Source organism: Mandrillus leucophaeus, unplaced genomic scaffold (genome assembly GCF_000951045.1).
Source record: "Mandrillus leucophaeus isolate KB7577 unplaced genomic scaffold, Mleu.le_1.0 Scaffold5, whole genome shotgun sequence".
In the NCBI taxonomy this organism is placed as follows: Eukaryota; Metazoa; Chordata; class Mammalia; order Primates; family Cercopithecidae; genus Mandrillus; species Mandrillus leucophaeus.
The window spans coordinates 1,143,512-1,169,716 of NW_012105364.1; the positions used below are offsets into that span (position 1 = coordinate 1,143,512).

The 26,205-nt window shown below is 37.5% G+C and overlaps 1 protein-coding gene across 3 annotated transcripts in view; it reads right to left on the reverse strand.

The window, feature by feature from the left end:
• Window positions 1-26,205, reverse strand: part of EXOC4 (exocyst complex component 4) — an 870,987-nt gene that overhangs the window by 609,297 nt on the left and 235,485 nt on the right. For 2 of the 3 annotated variants that reach the window (XM_011995827.1, XM_011995828.1), the window contains 2 exons: window positions 22,183-22,328; window positions 17,486-17,574 (listed from right to left, as the gene is read on the reverse strand). In XM_011995827.1, coding sequence (XP_011851217.1) covers window positions 17,486-17,574; window positions 22,183-22,328 — 235 coding nt within the window. Of the gene's footprint in view, window positions 1-13,486; window positions 13,637-17,485; window positions 17,575-22,182; window positions 22,329-26,205 lie in introns of those variants that run through there. The other variant, XM_011995829.1, reaches the window with a different exon arrangement.

Genomic DNA, 26,205 nt, shown 5'->3' on the forward strand with positions numbered 1-26,205 from the left:
GGTAGGGTAGGGTATTTTCCTTTCTTACAACAAGAGCTAGTCTAGCAACTTTCATCCATCAGTCTTACGAACTACATGGGAGTCTCAAAGGGACAATTTCACAAATTTAGCAGCTTAGAAAAACAAAAATTGACGATCTCACAATTTCTGTGGGTCAGAAGTCCAGGCATGGGTTAGCTGAGTTCTGTGTTTAGGGTTTTACTATGCTGAAATAAAGGTGTCAGGCAGGGTCACAATCTTATCCAAGGCTTAGGGCCCTCCTCCTAGCTCATTCTGATTGTTGGGAGAATTCTGTTCCTTTCGGTTATAGGATGGGGGCCCTATTTTTCTGTTGGCTGTTAGACAGATGACCCCAGGTCCTTACAACATGGCCTAATCTATTCACAAGAATTACTACTTTGAGGCTAACAGAAGAGCACCTTCTGCTGCTTTTTGTCTCTTGTAAGGGTTCAAATGAATGTGTGAGGCCAAAACAGGGTAATCTCCCTTTTGATTCACTCAAATTTAAATTATTAGGGATTTTAATCACACTTGCAAAATCCATTCAGTGTTGCCATATAAAAAAACTAACCCTGAGAGTGACAGTCCATCAGAATCATGGATACCACCCACACTAAGGGGAAAAATTATAAATACATGGGCATGGGTCTGGTCACTGGGGTCATTCTAGAATTCTGCCTACTACCAGTGGGAATATCAGTAATAAAGATGCAATAAAAAGATCATTCCAACTAGAAAACCATTGACCAAAAAATTACAAAAAGTTGAAAGAGAGGAGATACCTTTATCTTCCACCTTGAAGGTGCTAAGAAATATGGTAGGTGATTTCTAGTAAGAAAGGCCACTAAAGAATTCTGGGCAGAAACTGTATGAACATGATCAGGACTTCTTCTAGAAAGAATACAACATCACTGAACTATGAAAAACTATACTGGCTGGGTGCAGTGGCTCAAGCCTGTAACCCCAGTGCTTTGGGAAGTTGAGGCAGGAAGACTATTTGAGGTCAGGAGCTTGAGACCAGCCTCAGCAAAAAGATGAGACCTTGTCTCAACAAAAAAGTTAAAAAACTGGCCAGGTGTGAAGGCACATGCAGTGGTGCATACCTGTGGCCCTAGCTACCTGGGAGGCTAAGGCAGGAGTATCACCTGATGTCCAGGAGGTCAAGGCTGCAGTGAGCTATGATCACACTGGTGCACTGCACTCCAGCCTGGGGGATGAGCAAGACTCCATCTCAAAAAAAACCAACAACAACAACAAAAAAGCTGTACTGTAAATCAGTAAACTGGCAGACAGTCTGAATAGCAAATAATCAAATCCAGAAATTCCTGCCAGTATGGGGGCAGGGGAAGGGTGCAGAAGTAAGGAAAGCTTAGACTCTTTTATTTTGTCTTTAAAAAAAAAAAGTATACTCTTAAAAAAAAAAAAGAAGGTATACTACACACTCAAGAGAATGGTAAAAATTTGAGCCCATAAAAATACATTAGTGAGAATGTAGAGCAACTGATAATGTCATACAATTTCTTATCAATTTCTATAAAGGTAAAGTGCTTGTATCTCCTAAAGCCAAACACATGCCGATGTCATGAACCAACAATTCCATTCCTAGGTATATTCCCATGAGAAATTAGTGCATTTGTAACACAACTGTTCATAGGATAATTATCTATAGTAGCCCCAAAGTGGAAACAATGAAAGTCCATTAAAAGGTGAATGAATGAATTGTCCTATAGTCATAGAATAAAATACTATGCAATAATAAAAACTGATATGCAAATCAGGAAGAATGAATGTGCCAGACATTATGTTGAGTTACAGAAGCCAGACACACAAAACACAGTATGATTCTATTTATTTAGAGTTAAAGAACAGGCAAAACTAAGAGATAGAGTTAGAAATCAGAATAATGTTGACCCTCAGGAAGTGGTAAGAAGTATGGGAAATCTTCTGGGTGGTAGTTATATGGGAATATATGTGTGCAAGAATTCAGCTGTACATCTAAGATGAGTGCATGTTACACACTTCACTGCAGGTACATTCACCTCAATAATAAGTGAAATTTAATCAAAGTATAATAATAATATTAATAAATAAACTAAGGTTTAAAAAAGGGAGAAAGAACAGAAAAGATTCAGTACACAGGCATCTAAAACTCCAGAGTTAGAGATACAAATTTTTTTTTTTTTTTTTTTTGAAGACAGAGTTTCACTTTTGTCACCCAGGCTGGAGTGCAATGGCGTGATCTCAGCTCACTGCAATATCCACTTCTCAGTCACAAGCGATTCTCCTGCCTCAGCCTCCCAAGTCGCTGGGATTACAGGTATGTGCCACTATACCCAGCTAATTTTATATTCACCATATTGGCCAGGTCAGTCTCGAACTCCTGACCTTGGGTGATCCACCCACCTTGGGCTCCCAATGTTCTGGGATTACAGGCGTGAGCCACCATGCCACACTCAATTTTCTTTAATATAATGTATATTATTACTTCTAAAAGTATTTATAGGAACTACAAATTTCAAAGTGTAAAATGCAACAAATATGGCTAATAACTAAACAGAAACCAACTAAAATAGATAGAAAAGTAGACGTTACTTAAAAAGAGTTAATTATTCCTCTTGGGCATTATAATTGCCTAAAAAATGTCCTGGAAGTGACAGTAAAAAGAAGACCATACTGAGTATCATTTGGGGATGACAAAGGATTTCAATTGGTTAGAATGAGTTAGACCAAATTCTGTATCTATTTTAAGGCAACTGCATCTATTGTGTTAGGGGAAACACCATAATTTAGGAATGCTAGTCAACCACTCAATTTACATGTTAAAGAATTCTTATGGAAAAAGTTCCTGTCTTGAGGAATTTTAAAAAATGATTCACGACATATTTAAATGGATATGGAGTTAATGGTTCTCAATAACAGTCCTGTAATCTAGAAATGGTAGATAATCATAAATGAGTGAATGATTCATCCCACCAATAGCCTTGTTTTTAAGTCCTCTTTCAGCAGACATGCTGTGGGGAATGATATCCATAAACAATTCATTGCTTGCTTTCCAAGCCAAGTCAAAAATTTCCCTTTCAGATCAGCTGTAAATTTTTTTTTTCAAACTTTGTTTCTGTGATGGTTACCTTTATATGTCAATTTGACTGGGCTAAGGGAAGCCCACAGAGCTAGTAAAGCATTATTTCTGAGTGTGTCTATAAGGGTGCTTCTGGAAGAGGTCAGCTTTCCAATCTGTAGACTTGAAGAAAGAAGCTCTCCCTCACCAATGTATTGCCCAATCCGTTAAAGGATTACAATTGCATTTTTATTTTTGTTTTCACAAGCAGCAAGAAAGTGATGTCAAGCTGGAGGCAAGAGGAAGGCAAAACAATAATGTACATAAAACAACGCCAAATTTTCAGCTGCCATTAATTCATATATAGAAGGGCTGTCCTTTCCATTTTAACTTCTTTACTAGCCATATTCCCATCGTCCTAAATTATTTGTGTAGTAAAATTTTGAGTTCGTGCCTCTGCAGATCAAATGGTTTTGAAGAAAAATGGCCACGTTCATTATGGCCATTAATATTTATCTCTGGGGTGGATATAGGCCGGAAAGACGAATTCACTAAAGGTCACCAAGTGTGGCCCTCTTAGTTAGAGGTATATGTGAATCACACCTACGTTCTCAAAATGGATGTCACTTAACATTACAAGATTGGGACAATCTCTGAGGTAAACACATTTTCTCAACACTCTAGAAAGACTTCTGTCAGAGAAGAAAACAGGAAAAATGGGGGTGGGGGGAGGAGTTTCTAGAGACCCTTCTAGGAGATACTACTAGAACTTACTTGTCCATTAACAGGCTTATTGGTGCATTAATTTAAAAAAAAAATTTACTGAGTGCCTCCTATGTGTGAAGAATGATGCCAGGTGCTACAGGTTATGGGTAAAATAAGAGTTGCTAACATTTATCAGTACTTAACATGTGCCAGGCACAGTTTTTTGTTTTGTTTTGCTTTGAGACGGAGTGTCGCTTTGTCACCCAGGCTGGAGTGCAGTGGTGCGATCTTGGCTCACTGCAACCTCTGCCTCCTGGGTTCACGTAATTCTCCTGCCTCAGCCTCCTGAGTAGCTGGGACTAGAGGTGTGTGCAACCATGTCCAGCTAATTTTTATATTTTTAGTAGAGCCAGGACTTCACCATGTTGGCCAGGCTGGTCTCAAACTCCTGACCTTGGGTGATCCACCTACCTTGGCCTCCCAAAGTGCTGGGATTACAGGCATGAGCCACTGTGCCAGGCCCCAGGCACAGTTTTAAACATTTTTCATGTGTTAACTCATTTCATCATCACTATGGCCCTATGAGGTTAGGTATATTATATTCACAGTTTAAGAAAATGAAAGTGACACCCAGAAGGAGTTAATGTGCCCAAGTCACCTAGGTAGTAAGTCACATTCCACAGACCACACTCTGAACCTTAACTAGTCCCCAGACTCTGCCCTGAGGAACAGACAGTGGGCAAGTGACTGAGAATCCAAGAACCTAGAGCTTTGGAGATAAATGAGATTTAAAACAAAACAAAACAAAAAAATCATTTACCTTCCTCCCTTTGCAACTGAGAAAACTGGTTAAGTGACTTGCACAAAGTCAGAGCAAGTTATCAAGAAACATCTCTAGTAGTTTGATTTTAATAATAAAAATACAGGGTACATCAAGGAATAAAAATTAAAGAATTCATATTCGTAAGAGACTAAAGTGGGCACTAAAACTAATATATCAATGAAAGCCTAGAAAAAAAGAGAAAGTAGTATTTGCAATTAAAAAATAAAAAGAGGAAAAGGGATGGAAGAAAACCGTAACTCCATTACTCTGAACTTGGGAAGAGTAATGGTTATGAGTAATCACAAACTGCTGAAAGCCTTATACTTGAAGGAAAAATAGAAGATTAGACTATGTAATAAAATTATATTGGGCTAGATTAGACAGATCTAAACACAACTAAAAGCATATACAATGAAACACTATCTTTACCCCTAATGCTCCATAAAAACTACTCCTCTTTTTATATTTCCTATCTTAATAAATAACATCATTACCTACCCAAGACACCAAAACACATCCCTCCTGCTGAAACACCACACAGAATGAGTCACCACGTCCAACTGATTTTACCTCCAAAATAGGTTCTGGGTCACTTCCCACCTCACCTAAATATTCTTCTAGAAGCTCTCACCTGAAATAACAACACAACTTGCCTCTGTGTACACTCTCATTCCACTCAATTCATTCTCCACACAGTCATCAGAAAACATTTTCTAAACTGCACGTTTCATTATGCGACTCTCCTACTTTAAACCCTTGGAGGACTCCTTATCACCCACAGGACAAAAACGGAACCTTCCTGCTATGGTATACCAGGTCTTTTGAGATCTGCCTACCAGTCTTCCCTGTCTATATTCAATCTTCCCCATACACTTTATGCTTAACCACAACAAATTATTTCCAGTTCCATGAAATTCTCACACATCTGTGTGTTCATTCACATCTTCTCCCTACTTGCAGCGAGTTCTCCCTTCCCTTGTTCAGTGTCAACTCATCTTACCAGTTCCGCGTAAGGATTCCACCTTTGTAATACTTCCTATGACTTCCCTTGAAAATGTTGAGTGTTTTCTCTTCTGTACTCCCCAAAGTACTTCTAATATTCACTGAAGCTGTGACTGTTTGCATGTCTTATCTTCTACAGCATCTAGAACTCCTCTAGAACTCTCTCTAGTACACAGAAAATGTTCCAGGAACAGGCCCCAGAATATAGTTGGCCTAGAAATGTTGACTGTACACCATAACCTCCAGTGTGTCAACTGATATGACAGCCCTAAGAACTAACTAGCATTAACTTCATTACACAGATGAATAACCTAGAGCTCAGAAAAGTAAAGTGCCTTGCCTAGAAAAGCTAGGATGAGTAATAGGTGATCATTCAGCTAAATCATAACACTCCCCAAGCTACTCAAAGCCCAAACGGAGCTGCACCAATATTCCACAGATGAACATCACTAACCAACTGAACAGGGATATGTAAATGAGTTAGCTGGTGCTGAAATCAGACATTAATGTGCAAACAAACAGGGACTTATTTGAGCTAAGTGGGCATGAATATGCAAATTACTGGCTGCAATTCAGTAGATGTCATCACAATTCTAGGAATGAACATCCTATATTATGACTATTACAATATTCATGTCGCATTCATACATACTATCATATATTACCGTAATATGGGCTTCTCCAGTTTAAAATTGTGGGGAAGCCAGAAGTAACTTAATGCATGTTTTCATCCACACCAAAATGACAAGCTGGAAATCAGATGTGAGCACACAGAGCTCTGCAATCTCTATATAGAACCAGGCAGCCATCATGATCACTTGCAGTTCAAGCTGAACATTCTATTCTTAACTCAAGGTAGTTTAGAAATAGGTTGTGCTGGGAGCTCTACCAATATGTCCAGCCTTAGCTACCACGCACAGTCTAATATAATACACTATAGTAAGTGCATTTAAAACAAAGTTATTAATGCACTATATCACCAGTACACCATTGGTTCTTATCAATTCTTAATCTCTTATTAAGATGAACAATGGCCAAAACCATTCACAATAGCTTTGATGTACTTTCATCTCTGACTCCTGAAAGTAACAAATTACAATCAGTAAAAATCTGTATATATAAACTGAGTTCCTTAATTAGTAGAAAAATATCCGATTCATGTTGTGAAATTCTGATGAGAGAAGAGCCTATACTCTCACACTTTCATACACTCACTCGTACTGTGCCTGGTGCCTGAAATGTCTGCCTCAATTTCTTTACCTGGAAAACTTCTCTTCATCTGTTATAACCAAGTTTAAGCTTTAAATATTTACGATGCCTCCCTGCCTTTCCCAGAACTTCTATATGCATCCCAGTTGTCCACATACATACACACAACTCCGTGATAGTGTGCATCACAGAGCTGTGATCACTCGTGTTCCTGCTGAATTAACTGAGATATAAGTAGGGCTGCATGTAACATAAATCAAAACACTAGTGAATTAACAAGTCAGACAACTACTCCTCTCCCATGCAGAAGTCTGGGATGATGTGGTGACTCTGGTCCAGGAAGTTCTTGAGGTATGGCACTGCAGAGTATCAGAAACCCAGGCTCCCTCTGTCTTGTTGCTGTAGCTTCCCTTCAGTGCTGCCTCACCTGCATGGTGGAGGAGGACTTACCACATTCCATTCATATTCATACCTTCACACACATGCTGGGCTGGGAGAGAAAGACAGCCCCTTTCTTCCCATTAAGAGCATGACCCAAAGTTACACACATTACTTTCAATCACATCCTATTAGTCAGAATTAAATTACATGTCCATGTTGGCTGCAAGGAAAGTTAGAAATGTTCCCATTTTGGGTGGCTCTGTGACTAGCAAAATATCAGGGACTCTATGATTTGGAGGAAAGGGAGAACAAATGCTGGGAGGCAGATGACCATCTGAGTGACACATTTATGGTCCCTTTCTTTTCTTTTGGCCTTCAAAGACAGTCCTGTTCATTATTTTATTCTGAGGGCCTAGTGAAGTATCCAGCACAAGTAAACATACAATAAATCTACACAGGATTAATAAATAAACAGAAAGTCATTTAACACAGAAAACAAAAGTATAATCGCTGCTGACTCCAATTAATATTGGGTGTCTGACATCCCAGAAGGAGGATGATGGAGGGAACAGGTAAGTTGGGAGGAAACTCTTCTAACCACAAAGATGTCTTCTCATGAATGACTTAAGGTACAGTACTAGTTCAGGGGTAGTTGATAGCTTTGGCACGTACCAAGAGTTGCGACGGAAGTGCTGCTGTCCAGAAAACCCCACATTTGGTCTGGATTTCTAAATGGGAACATTAAACTACATACATGGTTTTGTCTCTAAAGCTTTAAGAGACTTCTTTAAAAACTGTTTATATCTGTACATTTTATGAAATGTATGAGCACATATGACATTTGTACAGTTTTTAAAAGAATAAAACAACAATATTTCTATAACAGCTTAAGAAACAGAACATTACTAGTATCTTTGAATCCCCACAAGCTCCTCTCTTTGGTTACATCCCTCCTCCATCCTCTCTAGAGGTGATCTCTTCCTTGAGTTTTATATTTATGCCCTTACCTTCTTCACTTTTTTATCACACAGGATATATTCCTATGAAACAGGTTATTCAGTCCTGTCTGCTTCTGACCTTCATACAAATGGCATTAGATTTTACATATATTAAATATATTAGATATTATATACTAGATTCATATATATATTACATATTAAGTTTACATGTGTAAGATATGAGATTCATATATTATATATTAGACTTTATAGAGATTTTATAGAGATTTACATTATAAATGTTTATATATTTTTATATATAATCTAATTTTTAATATATAATCTAATATTTTCTTATATGACTACTTTTGAGATTCAACCAACTCAATGTATAGCATAGTTCATTTCATTTTCATTGCTACATAGTATTCTACTTTGTGGCTCTAGGACAACTTACATATCCATCCTTCCTTCTATGGGTATTTGAGCTGTTTCTCAGTTTTTGCTACTAAAATAATGTTGTTATGAATAGGTTTGTCTTTCACATTTGAGTTATCAACCTATTGAAAATTTATTTCCGGCCAGGCACAGTGGCTCACGCCTGTAATCCCAGCACTTTGGGAGGCCGAGGCGGGCGGCTCATGAGGTCAGGAGATCGAGAACATCCTGGCTAACACAGTGAAACTCCATCTCTACTAAAAATACAAAAAATTAGCCGGGCGTGGTGGTGGACGCCTGTAGTCCCAGCTATTCGGGAGGCTGAGGCAGGAAGATGGCAAGAACCTGGGAGGCGGAACTTGCAGTGAGCCAAGATAGCGCCACTGCACTCCAGCCTGGGCGACAGAGAGAGACTCCGTCTCAAAAAACAAACAAACAAACAAACAAAACAAAAAAACAGAAAATTCATTTCCCTAAATGATATGAGGTACAAATCCAATTTCTTTTCTTTTTTTTTTTTTCCTGTATGCATGATCAATTGTCTCACCATTCTTTATTGGCTGGTCTGTTCTCTTCCTAAACTTTATAACGTCACTTCTCCCTCATATAATATTTCCATAAGTCTGCTTCTGAGTCTTCAGTGTTTTCAATAGTACTCTGGGTGCCCACACAGAGGAAGGAAAAAGAAAAATATGAAGTGGGGGCCGGGGCAGATGGGGCTCTGAATCCTCAACCCCACTTTGTTAAACCATCTCCACTTCCACCTGTTGTCTACCTTGAACTGTGAAATAAGATGAAACAGAAGAAGAATTCTATAACTAAAAATGAATTTAAAAAGCACTAGACTATGAGTTCTAAAGCACTTTCTAACACTAAAATCCATTGTTTGATTTTCCAGATATCACACTACCTGCAAGTTTACATAAATTTCCTCTGAAATTTGGTAATTAATAGCTCCCTTCAGAAAGGAAAATTTCTATTATTAGTATTCTTAAAAGGATCCAAACTTCATTTTCAAATATAAAATTATCTCACGAATTGTGTTTATTGGGACAATAATAAATTCATTATTTAGCATTTTCACCCATTTCTAATAATTACTTTCTTTACTATATGCCATAAATGTTTGTGGTCTTCTCTGTACTTTAACAAGGCTTAACTCATAATGACTGGTATTACATAAACTATTAGAATTGCTAAAAATATACTTTCTTGTGGGCCTAAAAAAGGTCTAATAAGATGAGCAAAGCTGTTATTTCTACCTTATTAAAAAACTAATGTGAATCAAATAATTAAAAATATGAGATATAAGTTAACTTTTAAATTTCCCTGTTGCATCGTTTCAGAAGTTTTTGTTCTGAAAACAAAAACTTTTTACACAAATTTAGTGTTTTTTTGTTTGTTTGTTTGTTTTGAGACGGAGTCTCACTCTGTCGCCCAGGCTGGAGCACAGTGGCACGATCTCGGCTCACTGCAACCTCCACCTCCCAGGTTCAAGCAATTCTCCTATCTCAGCCTCCCGACTAGCTAGGACTACAGGTACACACCACCAAGCCCAGCTAATTTTTCTATTTTTAGTAGAGACAGGGTTTCACCATATTGGCCAGGCTGGTCACAAACTACTGACCTCAGGTGATCCACCCGCCTTGGCCTCCCAAAGAGATGGGATTGCAGGAGTGAGCCACCACCCCCTGGCCATAAATTTGGCTTTAAAAAAAAAACCTTATAATTGAAGTATAATATAAATATAGAGAAATGCATTTGTTCAACTTTTAAAACTCAAATATATTTCATTTACCAGCATTCCCTCTTTTCTCACATCTGTATGAATGAATAGAATCTTTTTAGAAATAAGGTTAGATTTCATCAACTAGTTCTGTATGATGACCAAGTATCATTATCTCAAGAGTGAGGTTCTTAGGCTTTACTAAGCAATGGGCTTTGTGATTGTTATTTTGTACTCTCAAAGATCCATGTTATTGTAAATTCCAGTCTCTTCCATATGGTTCAGCTACCCACGGTTTGTCTACTGGCTAGATAAAATAATGCATGGATCAGATTTATTCAGAAAACAAATCTAATTTGTATAAACTAAATTCATAACTAAAGAATATTTTTAAATAAAATAAATTTCTACATCATATCAATTAAGGCTAAAAAGTAATACACTTGATAACAATCTTGGCATAAGAATAATTTTATTTCCTAAATGATTTGAAATAATGCAATCTGTTCATGACCTGAGGAAAGTATATTTATTAGTTACAACGTCTTAGGGATAGAGAAAGAAATTAGCATTTGTAAAAATTCTATTATAACTTTATTATAAGACATATCTTACATATAAGTAAGTTAAGGTCATTCTTTTAAAAAAGCAAGAATATAAATCTACGAAGAAAAGGGGAATCATTTTTAAACACTATTTTAGAGGCTAAGACAGAAAAGATAACTATGAAAGATTAAAAGTTATTTTGCGATAATTATATGCAATATTCAGAAGAAAAAATGTACTTTTTTTTCATGTTCCCTGCATATTGTTACATAGTTATTATTAACGAAGTCATTAAGCAAATTCTAGAAGGCTACAAAGAATTTTCTAATCAAACTTCAGGGTATAAAGTTTTGAAAGTGCTTCTTATATTTAAGGCTGCAGAACAAATATATGTCATGAGCGTAATATTGCTATACAAAATAACGCACCTCACTTCAATCAAAATGACCCCAAAAATGTGTGCGAAAGTGAACTATTGCCTTAAACGCTCCATTATAGAACAGCTTGCTATATAAGAGACTCCTATTATAAATCCTTTTAGTAAAAATGGATAATCAACTCAGAGTGAATCTATCTCAAATACTATCTCAAACCTTTTCTTAAGGCAAGACACCCCCAAACAGATTAATTACATACAATATCATTAAGCACTCACAATCCTAATCACCAACAACCCATTAGAGAGAAAAACTCTGAAAATTCAAGTCAGGTCAGTATAAGAGCTCAGTTTTTCCTTATGCCAGTATATCCATATTTACTATGTAATGCAAATCATCTTAAAGAAGTGAAGTCTCAAGTGGTTGGAGATTTACAGAACATTTTAATGTCAGGGCTATAGAAAGGCCACTCATTAAACTAATGGAAATAAAAATGGCACTCTAAAGGTAATATCATTGAATAAAAACAGAAGTATTAAGCAGTCCCGAGATAGAAAAGAAAATATAATGGAAATTGAGTATATATTTCTATTTGAATTAATGGCAATTAATATACTCTTACTCATTCATGAGCTTTATTATCCTTAAAAATAAGAAAAGACAAATCACAGGACTCCCAGTCTGTTTATTTAAACAGCCACTAGGTTTCTCAAATAAGTAGGCTTGTACCTACAAATAAGGAGATATTAAAGACAGAATCATATGTGTTCATCATATATGTCTTTAAGTGCCTAATTCAAGCCAAGCATTATCCAAGGTACTGAAATGTACCCGTGAATAAGGCTTGCATTCTGGGTCAAGGGAAGTGAAGAAAGTTAAGAATTAATAAGACATGTACATATTAAGAAAAGTATAATAAGAAAAATGTTTTAAATATTGCGATAAAGAATTATAATGTGGAGAGATAGGATGCTAGAAAAGGTCAGAAAACAATGAGAAAAGGGCAGAAGACATAGACATGGAGGTCAGCTGTGCTCAGGCACTGAGTGAAGCTTGGTCTTGGCTGAGATCATCTGGGGAAAGTCTACAAAGTGAGCACAGAAGAAATCCCAAGACCAAATCATGAGATACTCCAACAGGCTTTTGACAAGACTCAGAAAGAACATGAGGATAAGAAAAGGAAAACAGCAGAAAGATCAGGTGAAATGAATGCCAGAAAAAGCTAATACTAAGTCTGCCAAGCAGAGACCACTGGTGACTCGGAGGAGAGCTAACTCAGTGGACTGCAGTTGAAGAGAAAATGGGAAGTAAAGAAGTAGATGGAGCACTCTTAACTCCATGATGATAATTTTTTTATTTTTATTTATTTATTTACTGACTTATTTATTTAATTACTTATTGTGAGATGGAGTCTCACTCTGTCACCCAGGTTGGAGTGCAGTGGCGCGATCTCAGCTCACTGCAACCTCCACTTTCCAGGTTCAGGCAATTCTCCTGCCTCAGCCTCCCAAGTAGCTGGGGTTACAGGCATCTGACACCACACCAGGCTAATTTTCTCATTTTTAGTAGAGACAGGGTTTCACCATTTTGACCATGCTGGTCTCGAACTCCTGACCTCAAGTGATCTGCCCACCTGGGCCTCCCAAAGTGCTGGGATTACAGGTATAAGACACTGTGTCTGGCCCAAGATGATTTTTTAAAACACCACTTTATCATTTAAATCAACATTGCTAATGTTTCTAATGTAGAAATTTTTAATATTAATAATTTAATATTTAAGTTAATAGTCACAACATTCCCCTAAAGTAGTCAGGACTGATAACAGTTCTAATTTTTTCCTATGAGAAATCTGAGGCAGAATGTCACTGATAAACCCGTGAGCTTATTTTGGTCATGACTGGCAGTCTTTAGATTGTTTTTTGTTTTTTGTGTTTAACCCTCACCAGATAATGTGTTCATCAATTAGCTATTCCCCTGAAGAATTATACATTAAACCTGAGAAGCTATATTCAAATTAAATGTTCATTAAAACTTGTATCTTTCTTCACTCCCAACACTGCTGTCTAAGTACAATGAAACGGCAGAGGCTAAAACCACAGGAAGCCCATGATTAACACTGACACATCCACAAGTTAGATTTCCACCTGGTATCTCACACATTTTGAAGCAGCACCCGCATCTCTGCAGCCCAACTGCCAACAGCAGACTATATAATGAACCATCTGTACCATAACAGTTAGAGCCTATTGAGATGGGTTGATAACACCAAAGAAATCTCATTTGTTTAATCCTTTTATCCCCTTGGGTGTTGTTAGACTGAGTAACATCTCTAATTGTATGATAAATTGAAAATGTTGGCAGGAACTTAACTTTTGTAAAATTTGAGCTTTTTAATGTGACTTTGTCTTTCTGGTGGATTTCTTTGCCGCTCCCCTGCGATGGAAGGAAAAGTTGACCTATGAACCAAAACTACTGGGAAGGAAACCTGCCGCTATATGGTGTTAACAGAATAAACAAAAATCTTCCCCTAGTCTCTTATGGTTTCACTGAATTATTCAATTATGATGCCTTTTCAGGGATAGGTTGAAATGCAAATCTCATTGTGGTCCTTGGACCAGTCAGATTAATGGAATAATTGAAAAAGGACAGCAGTTTTTAATGGAAGACAGGTATGATTTTCTTCTCTTTTTTTCCTGTTGAAATGTTAAAAGCATTCATCAGAGAAACTTTCCCTCCTGAATGAATCATCATCAGACTTTTACAAAAACTGGTCCACTGATTCATTCTCTCACCGAGTGTGTAATATGTCAGTTCACCTAAAGTATTTTTAATGGTTATTAGGAACATAATGTGCTTGCTAACTATTACTTTTTTTCTGTTGTAACCAGAAATATTCCTTGCTAAAAACTGGTAAGTTCAATTGATTTGTGCTTGAAAGCCCATATTTCAATTAAATTTTTGAAGGATGGGAAAATTCCTAGTTAGATTATAGTGATTTCTCCATTAACCATCCTCACAGAGTAAAATTTCTCTGTCACTTAGATTTTAAAATGTTTTTCAATTACATACAGTAGTTTTGTCCTGGGCCAGAGAGCTCAAGGGCAATATTTCTACTTAATAAAGCTTATAACTGCAGAGGACAAAACCACGTATGTATACCCTCTACTTTGCCTTCAACTTAAAGACTAATGGAAAACTATAAAGCTGAAAGTGGCTCCTTTCAGGCCCTTCCTGCCTCTCCATGGTGCTCTCTATCCTATTTTAGATCCTAACTGTCCTCATTCATTCTGTCACTAAGTCAACCAGTATTTATCAAACATTTCTTGTACCAGGTGCTGTGCAAAACACAGGAAATAAAATAGTATTTTACCCTTGGAGCTTATAGTTTTGTGGCAAACTCAAACAAGAGAGCATTGTTCCACAATGCAGTATGGAAAGTACTCAGCAGAACATCATTAAAGATGTGGCAGTAACACACAGCAGGGGCCACAACCCCAGAATGTGTGTGTATTTGTGACAGGCTGAGAGAGGAGGGACAAGCAGGGAAGCCCATCTGAATGAGTGACACCTAAATTTAACTTGGAAAGCTCAGGAGGGCTTAGCCATATACAGATGACAGAAAGGACAAACAGAATGTGTGTGAAAACTCTGAAGTCACACCACAATACTAGAAAAGAGGAGAAGAAGAAAGGCATAGCATCCAGTGTATGTCAGACACCTTTTGAAACACTTCCTAGCTTAATTCACCTAATTTTCATGACCACCTCATGAAGTTGGGAGTGTTCTTTTATTCCCATTTAGAGAAAAGGAAAAAGAGGCACAGAGACCATGGAACTTGCCGGAGGTTACAAAGAGAGTGCTGGGGAGCTAGGTTCCTAAACAGAAGCAACCTGGGCCCAGAGCCGCCTACTCTGCACTGCCACCCTACACTGTCTCTCAAGAGAGCGTGGACCACTGGGGCGGGGCTGAAAAGCCTTCCCATGGCTGCCGCACAGAGTGCTCTCCATTCTCACTCACACAAGCAGAAAGAATCTGCCACCAGTCTTGTGCCCTTGTTGACTAATTATGCTTGAGTGTGAGTGAGCGATGAGAGGTCCTTGGTCCCTACGTAACCACAGGGACATGTTCTGCTTGTTTATCTGGAAGGGTCAAATGGAAGGCTGCACTGTGCTGCTGGATGTCGACACTGGAAGAAGGTGGGCATGTGTGGGGACAAGAGCACATAGAACTCTACTTTCCACTCAATTTAGCTGGGACCTTATAACTGCTGTAACAGATGTTTATCAATTTTTAAGAAAGAAAATAATCAGGACTCAACCTAAAAAAGAAGAAAGGAGACGCTTTGTCACCATCAAATAAATGTATGTGTATTAGAAGACAGGTGGAGAGAAAATATGGAGGCAAATGTAAACTGTTCCTTAAGGCAACTCTGAAGAGAAATTAAAATTAGGACACCGTGAATGTGAAGATACACTAACCTTAGATAAGCTGCTAAGGGCAGTTCAAGCACAATCCTACCTCCTGCAAGAATGTATGTTCTGTTATCATCATTTCCTTTCACTGTCGGCAGCCCAGCCTCTTCTCCTGGGAGGCAGCAGCCTGCCAGAGCATGGGTCACCCTCCTCCTTCACTCCTTTCTGTTCTTTCACTTGTTCCAGGTCTAATGACTGTCTGTACTCCTCTTCATCAAGACTCTCGACATGCACGTTGCATGTCTTCCAGAATGCATGACAACCCTTTCATATTAAATAAAATGTTGGTAGGCTAATCTCCTCTTCCTAATACCCTAAACATACTTCTAGGCTTTTACTTCTGGTGACCACATATATGGGCTGTAGAACTATCACTGTGATGTAACTATGAGAGAGCACAGCAGCATCTCTGAAAAAACTTAGAGGTTATTCTATTAATAACAAAGGTGAAGTTAGGAATGACAAGGCAATAGTCTTTAAATCAAGAAAGGTTGAGTGGTTACTTCATAGTCTTGTGGTATAGAATAAGGAGTCTTAAAAACTAAATATTTAATTACACAGGCCAGTCACTGCAAAATGCTAAGTGTTTCCAATGTACCAAAGACAGTAAAACTATTTGTTCCCATCCCTCATGGAGAAACGCCCAGAGTTATAAAATAATTTATGTAATCACTCCTTTCTTGTAATTTCTCTAGCAATTTATCCATACCACACACTCAGTTGTTAGTATTTACTTCCTGATATTGTTATTGACGTGTGCGTGTATGTATTTATGCACACACACATATGTATACTTTACTTTCATAACTAGATCTTTAGGCTTTATATTTCTTTGTACCCAACTTCTATTACTTCCAACACCTAAGATGTCTTACACTTAGCAGGCCCTCACCATTTTTTTTTTTTTTGAACTGTGGTCTCACTTTGTCACCCAGGTTGAAGTGCCGTGGCATGATCTCAGCTCACTGCAACCTCTGCCTTTCAGGCTCAAGCAATCTCACCTCAGCCTCCTGAGAAGCTGGGAATACGCACATGCCACCATGCCCAACTAATTTTTGTATCTTTTTATAGAAACAGGGCTTCACCATGTCATCCAGGCTGGTCTTGAACTCCTGGACTCAAGTGATCTGCCCACCTCAGTCTCCCAAAGTGCGGGGATTACAGGTGTTAGTCACCACACCTGACCTCTAAATCTTTCTTAACTCATTACATTTCCTTCTTTTTGTCACAGAAGGAAATGTTATCAGTCTAATATATTTATTTATATTGCATTTATTTTCTAAATATTTTCTTCCTCAGCTTACAACTCTTTGGTAACCACACATGGTTATCAAAGATCCTGTGTATCACAGTTATGTCGATTATAACATACTATTTAGAGGAATCTTTTTCCCTTTCAATAATGACAGTGGTTGCATTTTCCCTTTCCCAAATCTCAGGTACTCCTGTAATATTCTAGAAGGTGTCAAAAACAGCAATTAGAAGTAACAGTGGCAGTCGCAGAAGACCAGCATTCTCCTAGACTCTGACTGGACTCGGGTCTTCTGTTTAAGCAAGACAAGCCTGGCCTCATCTCTTTTTGCTTTGAATTCCCAGTTGAACAGTCGCAGGTTTATGAGTTCTATGGCCACAGTAATGTTTTACCTGCTTGGCAGCAGATACTGGGAAATTATAGACGAAATAAATTATTAAGTCATTAAGTGTTTGTTATCTTGAAAGGATCTTGTGAATTCAGGAAACAAACTTACACGCAATAAAGGAGATATTCCTCCAGAAAATTAATTTTTCCAGAGAAAAATCAATCACCCACCTTGCAGTTCTCCACTCCGACTATAGAGTTCCCTTCTCTGTTCTCGCAGATAGGCGCTCATACTGATGGCATGGGAGGACGATTCGAACCTGCAGAGAAACACAGGGGAAACAGACAAGCAAGTATAAAATGAGTAAGGGCTGACCAGCTCTGTATTCCACAAGTATTCTACTCTGGTCTATGTGGTGCTCCCCGACGTTCTGTGATGAAGACACTTTGGCTATACCATGACAGGGCCAGGGCCAGCTGCCACAGACCTTGATTTATGAATGATATTCCTGCCTAAGGCTCCATTACAACCGTATTTGGATCTTTTGCTAATTCTCCATTTCAACTGGTACAACTCTGATCTGCCCCAACTTCCTTTTGCTTTCAGACCCCTATCAGCCTTTGCCAGGATCCTTATACATACAGCAATGAGAGCATCCTATGAAGTCATTCTAATTACGTTACCATCCAGCTCAAAAGTCACCAGTGACTGCCATCTGCCAACACAGACACACTGGCTCCTCATAGCAGAACTCGCGCCTAACTCCCATAGGTAGAGGACTAGACAAAGGACATACTAGAAATGTAGCTGAAAAATGGCACCAGAAAAGCAAGGCAGCTATGGTCTCTCCCTAAATGGCCTAAAAAACAGTTTCTTCTCTGAATGACTGCTAGTTTTTTGACCTGCTGCCTACCATATAAAATACTCTCAAAAATACCAAGCTACGCAATATTTGTTCACACCTACCCAGGAACTATTTCAGAGGTTAGAAACACTGGTGAAGGAAGGAGAACGAGAGACTCATGACAAAGAACAGGTTTCTAAAACCTAAAATAATAACTATAAAAAGAAATAACAAAAACAAATCAGTCTTAAGAGAAACGTGCAAGTAAGAAAAAAACAGATAAAATTATGACATATCAAACAGTAAATCCTTTGATGTGCTAAGAGATTCCATTTCAAACTGAGATTTCAAAGGCAGGATAACAACCTGCCAGACGGAGGAATCCTTCTATGAATGACTGCCACTAAGGGGTAAGCAGCAACATAGTACAAGCAACAGTGCTAATGGGATAGGTTTCTGGCAACAAGGCAGGCACACCATCATTTTCTCAATTATGCCTTCTTTATCCTTTCCTTGACAAGGAAGATGAATACCAAGATGAATGTCAGTCTGTGAGGGAAACACTTGGGTTACTTGATCCCCTCTCTGCACCCTGCCAAGAACTAAGAGGGTACTAACAGCCGGAAAGCAGGCAAAGTGTGCAGTACTTCAAACACGCCACCTGCCAGTCAAGGGCAGAAAAGAAGCCACTGACCTCCAAAAAGCATGCTGACAGCTATTGATCAGATATGACAAAGAAAAAAAAAATAAACTCTTAAGCAAAGAATAGAGAGGCACACATAGCACAATAAGGCAGGACTTAAACAAACTTAATTAACCTTAGCTAAGGGCAATTAAAGAGGGTAATAAAGTCCTTCACATATGTGATAAAAACAGATTACAGCTCGGCAAAACCTTAATCCTTTATGACTTGATGTATTTTTGCTACTCAGGAATTCTTTTTATGTCTGCGACAAGTCACAGATTGATATAATTTTGCAGTAAAAGAGGCACTAGAGATTGAGTCTCACCTCCTTATTTTATAGCCAGAGGCACTGAGACCTGCCCAGACTCACATGGGCTCAATGATAGAACCAAGACTGGAAACAGATATATCTGTAATAACGGCCTAATTCTGTGTCTCTGTGATGTTTCATTACTGCCCAATAATAATAAATGTGTAATAATTATTTAAGACAATTTGTTCATTTCCAACAATTTCTTTTTCCAATACCACAACTTCAGAAGCACTGGCTAAATGTTTGAAAATGTGTATGCCGTCTGACTGAGGCTGAAAGTCAGAGTGATGGTTGAGAGCATGAACTCTAAAAACCCTAAAGCCTGCTTTCTGCAATGATTCCATATTTAGAAGGTTCAATTGAGCTAGAAATAGAGAAAAGAAAAAAGAGAAGAGGAGAGGAGAGAAGAAGAGAAAAGAAGAGAAAAGAAAAGAAAAGACAAGACAAGAAAAGAGCCTGGTGAGGCGCATTTGAGACAGTGTCAGTTGCCTCTACCAACTACCTTTTCCTTCTACTATCTTTGTGCTTGCTGGTATAGCTCTGATTCCATCTGGGCATTCTACTTCCTTGCTCTTTACTCAGTCATGTGCTCAGAAAAAGTGGCTTCCTCTCCAGCTGGAAACCTAGCACCAGAGAGGAACCTGACTAGTTTAAGACAACCACTGAGATCTGCTTCCCCTTGCCAGTGACTAGTTTAGGAATGGGCTTATGACCCAATCCTAGAGCTTAATAGGAACTTACCAAAGAGTTTTGTCACTAGCAGAAATGACTAATAAATTGATAATTAATAAGTACTAATTTAAAAATATTTAAAATGGTACAGCCACTTTAGAAGACAGTTTGACAGTGTCTTATGAAGCTAAACATAGTATTACCAAATGATCCAGCAATGTTGCTCCCAGGTATTTACAAAAATGAGTTGAAAAGTTATGTCACACCAAAACCTGTACATGAGTGTTTAGAGCAGCTTTATTCATGATTGCCAGAAGTTGGAAGCAACCAAAATGTCCTTCAATAGGTAAATAAGCAAGCTATGGCATATCCACACAAAGGAATGTTACTCAGCAACACAAAGAGACATCTACCAAGCCACAAAAAGATGTGGAAGAAATTTAAATGCATATTGCTAAGTGAAAGAAGCCATTCTGAAAAGGCTAAACACTGATTCTGACTATACGACATTCTGGAAGAAGCAAAGCCTGTGGAGATAGTCAAAAGATCAGAGGTTGCCAGGGGTTAGGGAGGGTGGAGGGATGAGTATGTGGTGAATGGAAGATGTTTAGGGCAGTGAAACTGTTCTGCATGACACTGTAATGGTGGATACATGACCTTATGCCTTTGTGAAAACCCATTGAACTGTACAACGCAAAGAGTAAACCCTAATGTAAACTATGGAATTTAGTTAATAATGACATGTCAATACTGGTTCATCAATTCTAACAAACAGACCATGCTAATACCAGATGTTAATAGGGTAAAACGAGAACGGGGGAATATAAAGGAACTCTCTGTGTTTCCTGCTCTACTTTTCTATAAAGTTAAAACTGTTCTAAAAATAAAGTCTATATGTTTTTTTAAAGAGACAGATTCACAGGGAGAATCACATGCTATTTTCTTGCCCACACTGTCTTTAGTGGACTGGACACACCTCGTGATCACAATAGAAAACATTACTAATGTGTTGAGAATGGCAATACAGAGAGATGGAAAGGGCTGAGTCCTTTACGATACTGTACAGTTGAATTAAGGAAACCTCCACATTCATCCCTGTTATGTGAGATAGTAACTTTCCTATAGTTCAACCTGTTGTACTTAAGGTTTTATGTTACTTGCAGCCTAAAGCATTTTAACTGATATTGCAGCTACTCTCCGAATAAAACTATTTAAAAAGGAATGCATTCAATAAATGGAATAGATTTCATTTCTGGCAGGGACATACTAAATAAATCTCTCTGCTAGATCACAAAATAAATAAACTGTTGAAGCTTTCTTTAATTATTAAAAACACTACAAATCTAAGACAAAAACAAGCCTCAAATGTGAATCAATAGAAGGTATTAGAGCTCCAACTAGTGAAAAAGAACAAATTCAATATACTGGGATACTTCTGTGGTGGTCACTTTATATGCTTATATTTACAGACACAACTTCTTAAATATCTACTAAACCCTCAAAAGAAACAGATCTAAAGTAAGACTGCCAGGATTTAAATCCTCCTTCTACCACATGTTAGCTATGCGACCTTATATAAATTCCTTAAGCATTCATGTCTCAATTTTTTTTATGTATACAAAGTATACAACCCTTGCCTATAAGGTTGTTGTAATTAGTAAATAAAATAATCTATGAAAATAATGTAATGCCTTGATTAGCACTTAGTAAGAACTCAATAAACGTTAGCTACTACTGCTGCTGCTGAAATTTAGTATAATCCAATTTAAAGTATGTTTAATTGAGATTATTTTGGGAAACTCACCCAGTATACTGCCTGATACCTAGGAAACAATCAATGGTAGCTGTTATTATTGAAGTTATTATCAATATTATTAACTATTAGCTGTTGCCAAGAGATACACACTTTGGGCACACGGCTTGGTGGAGTTAACTAAGGTAATAATTAGGAAAAAAAAAAAAAACCCAGATTGTTCTTTTATTAAACAAGTAACCACATAAGGCCCAATACTGCTTAGCTAGAAACATTTGCATAACTTTATTAACAAAGGTTGTTTCTTGGCTCTTGGGGCTTTTTCAAGGCTGACATATTTCATTTCCTTTCATTTCATATAAAATTCCCCAGAAACAACTGGGGAGTTTCATTTCTCTTAATTTTAAATAAAACTTCCCTGAAACAAGTTCCAGAAATTTTTATTAGGAGTTCCAGGTAGTCCAGTCACCATACCCAAAACAGCCACTTCACCTGACAGAAAACAAAAATAAATAAAACTCAACATATATTCACCTCCTCTAAATTACTTCAATCAACTTAAGCTAGAGAAAGTTATGGCTATCAATAAAGTAGGAAGCCATCTTACTTCAGTCTAAGAATTCTTAAAACCTATTATCTTAACAGCAGAATAATACTTACTTGAAAAGAGAATTTTTTGGCCTTTGAGGTTTCTTCTTGGCAAAAAAGGCTGCAAACTCTCGTCCAGTGCTGGCATAGCTTAGTTGAGCTGATGGTTCAGAAGCCGTACGAGTATTTTTCATATCCAAGTACTCAGTTAACAGCATCTGTGCAACCAGATAAACAAGTTAATGTTAATATATACATTTTTAATGTGCTATTAAGAAAAACTATTTTAAAACCATGCAAATCTAATTCTAAAACCTCATGCTTGACATTCAGGAATATATTAACCTGGTCATTAATTTTCCTAGTTGGGGATCTAAGAAAAGATTCATTATAGCTGGTAAGTCATTTACTTGTTACCTATTCATATAGGGAAGAGGTGTGGTGGGCATCTGAACATGGGAGTAAAAGGAACGTTTTTATTGAGTATCTACTATGTGCTACATATTGTGCTGAGTGAGTGAATCAACATTCCTCTTTAATCACAATTTAATCCTCACTATTCTGAACTACAGCAGCATTAGCAGCAATGCCATAACATTTACTCAGGGCTTACTATGATGCAGGCAACATGTTAATCCATGTAAAATGTATTATCTCTTTTAAAGCACGGAATTTTATCAGATAAATTCACAGATTATAAACAAAGAAATGGGGCTTACAGAGGTTCAAGAGCTGTAAAGTGATCCCTAGTGGACTAGGAAGTCCATGCTCTTACCACTCACTATTACACATAGTGGATAAACACTACAACAAACCTGCCAATAAGAGATACAGAAAGGCCACAGGAAGCTAAGAAGTCCTGACCTACAAAGAATTTTCATAGCCACTACTCATTTGAGAGCTTCAACAGAAGAAAAGCAATTGCCTTTTAAAAAATCGACTACTAGGTAGGCAAAGTGGCTCATGCCTGTAATCCCAGCACTTTGGGAGGCTGAGGTAGGAGTGTCACTTGAGGCCAGAAGTTCGAGACCAGCCTGACCAACATAGTGAAACCTTATCTCTACTTAAAAAAAAAAAAAAAATTGACTGGGTATGATGGTGCACAAGTGTAGTCCCAGCTACTTGGGAGGCTGAAGCACAAGAATCACTTGAAGCAGAGGTTGCAATGGGCTGAGATCACGCCACTGCACTCCAGCCTGGGTGACAGAGTGAGACTCTGTCTCAAAAAAATTAAAAAATTAAAAAATTGACTACTGCCAACAGGTTCTACTTATAAAATCAATCCAATTTAAAATCTAAGAATTATCACAAAGCAAAAACCCATAACAAATACACTAAAAACAAAAGGCAGCAAATTGAAACATGCTACCAGAGAGATCATGTAACCACAAAGACAATAAGAAGGAAGAGTTACAAAATGACTAGAAAACAAGTAACAAAATACCAGCAGTAAGTCCTTACCTATCAATAATAACACAGTGTAAACGAACTAAATTCCCTGATTAGATACACAGTAGCTGAATAAATTAAAAAACAAGACCCAGGCCGGGTGTGGTGGCTCACACCTGTAATCCCAGCACTTTGGGACTTTGGGAGGCGGAGGAGGGCAGATCATGAGATCAGGAGATTGAGAGCATCCTGGCTAACATGGTGAAACCCTGTCTCTACTAAAAATACAAAAAATTAGCTGGGCGTGGTAGTGGGCGCCTGTACTCCCAGCTACTAGGGAGGCTGAGGCAGGAGGATGGCATGAACCCGGGAGGCAGAGCTTGCAGTGAGCCGAGATCACGCCACTGCACTCCAGCCTCGGCAACAGAGTGAGACTCTGTCTAAAAAATAACAAATAAATAAATACATAAATAAGACCCAGTAATGTGGTGCATGCAAGAAACTCACTTTGCCTATAAAGACACATGGACTAAAAGTAAAGATATGGAAAAAGTTATTCATACAAATGGAAAACACAACAGAGTAGGATTTGCTATACCAATACCAGACAAAATAGACTTTAAGTCAAAAACTGTAAAAAAGATAAAAAAAAGGTCATTAATTAAGGGTCAATTCTGCAAGAGAATATAACAATAGTAAATATATATGCACTTAACACAAGAGCACCTAAATAAGCACAGGTCCATAGGTGGCAGTAAATGGACTTTATTTCATTTTCTTATTTCAATCCAATAAGGATTGCACCTGGAAAGTATAAAACATGTCAATAGACTGGTAAATATTTTTTATTTATTTATGAAGCCACTAGAGTATTATTTAGTATGTGAATGAAATAATATAATGATAAATACTATCTCTGTTAATACATCACCCAAACTATCCAATGGTCAGGGAGAATATTGGGTTGGGTCTCTAGGAACAACTCAACTCAGGGACTAAATTATATTGTATATTTGTCACTGCTACTAATAAGATTTTCAGCAATCTGTGATCAAAAAGACCAGTAAACCAGAAAAGAATTTCAAATTAAAATAACACAGAAAGATGTATAGAAATGCATTGTTTCACTCATATTTCAGATGGTTAACACCAACATGACACAGCGATGTTTCTACTAAAGCGTGAAAATGCATTAATCCAAGTAACTCTTTTGAGGACTTGCTGTCCTAGAATCCAATGATTAAGGCCTTGTGTAATAAAATACTGACCTCAAAACACAGGTATTTTAAAATCATTTTGCTTTTTCTCATCATCAGTAAAGTCCCTTTAATTGTTACCACTCAGCATTGTTAGTCTATTCCTATCCACCCACTTCTGCTTTCAATCTGCAAACACATACTTATCCTACTTTCTCAACAAAAATCTTGCATTGGTCCTCATGCTATATCTATAATCTTATTTTCCTTTTGTCTTTGGGTTCCAAACTTTAAAAAGTAGCCTTTACATCTACTGTTTCCTTTATCACAATGTGATTTATTCCTCATTTCTCTCCTGAGCTCTAGTCCCACATCTGTGACTGCATGCTTGATATATATTCACATATTTCACTAACAAAATCAACTTCTCTGAAACCTAAATCATCTTCCCACAAAAGCATTAATTCCTTCTGTCTTCTTTTTGTTGGTAGTTTCTTATTTTCACTACTTTTCAGGTTTAAAACTTCAGGACCATCTTTTGATACATTCCCATACCCTTTGTGCCCATAAAGGAATTAGTCCTCAAGATCATTAATGACTGTTCCTCAACTCTCTCCTAGTTTGCCCATTTCTGTCCATTTTGACAGCCACCAACTTAGTTCAATTAGTATTCACTGAATTTTCTGTCTCTCATCTCTTACCCTTCCAGCCCTCCTCACATACTATCAACAGACAGTCCTAAAACACTGCTGCTATCATCAGAAGGCTACTCCTTTCATCGTCTACAATATTCTGACTTCAATACATATTTCCAAGTGTATCTTATTCTCTCAAATGTGAACCCAACACTGCAATCAAAATTACTTAACTCTTCCCTTAATATATGTGGGCATTCTCATTTCTAAAAGGCCTAATCTAGATTACCTTCTCTCCTAAATAAATACCAACAAACCCTTCCAAGAACAATTCCAATGTTTTTTCTTCAATGAGCCCTTCCCAGGCCACTGTAGTCGGCCATACCCTTTCCTGAACTCTTAAAACACCCATTTTCTACATCATTCAATAAGTATTCATCAAAAACTGCCTGATATTATTAGTCCTTATCTATTAAAAAAGACACCTGACTACCCCCAATTTATATGTTCCTTAAAGTATTACATTTCTTTACTTCCACCATAGAGCCATGCAACAGACCAGCAAATCAAAAAAAATACAACTGCTGAACATTTTTTTTAAGTATATAAGAAGCCTTAATGAATATGTTGTTATATGCAAATTAAAAATAGTCTCCAAAGTAGAATGAACTCTGTAAATTAATCCTCTGTACAAAAATCTACAATACAAATAAAATTTAAAAGAAAAGGGATGGTTGTGATTTTTAACCACAGATAAAATGTCTTTGGAGCATCTAATATATCTTCTTAGCTTAAATGAGTATTTGTTCCTTCACTAAGATACCTATGGATTGATGCGTGTGTGTGTGTGTGTGTGTGTGTGTATATATATATAT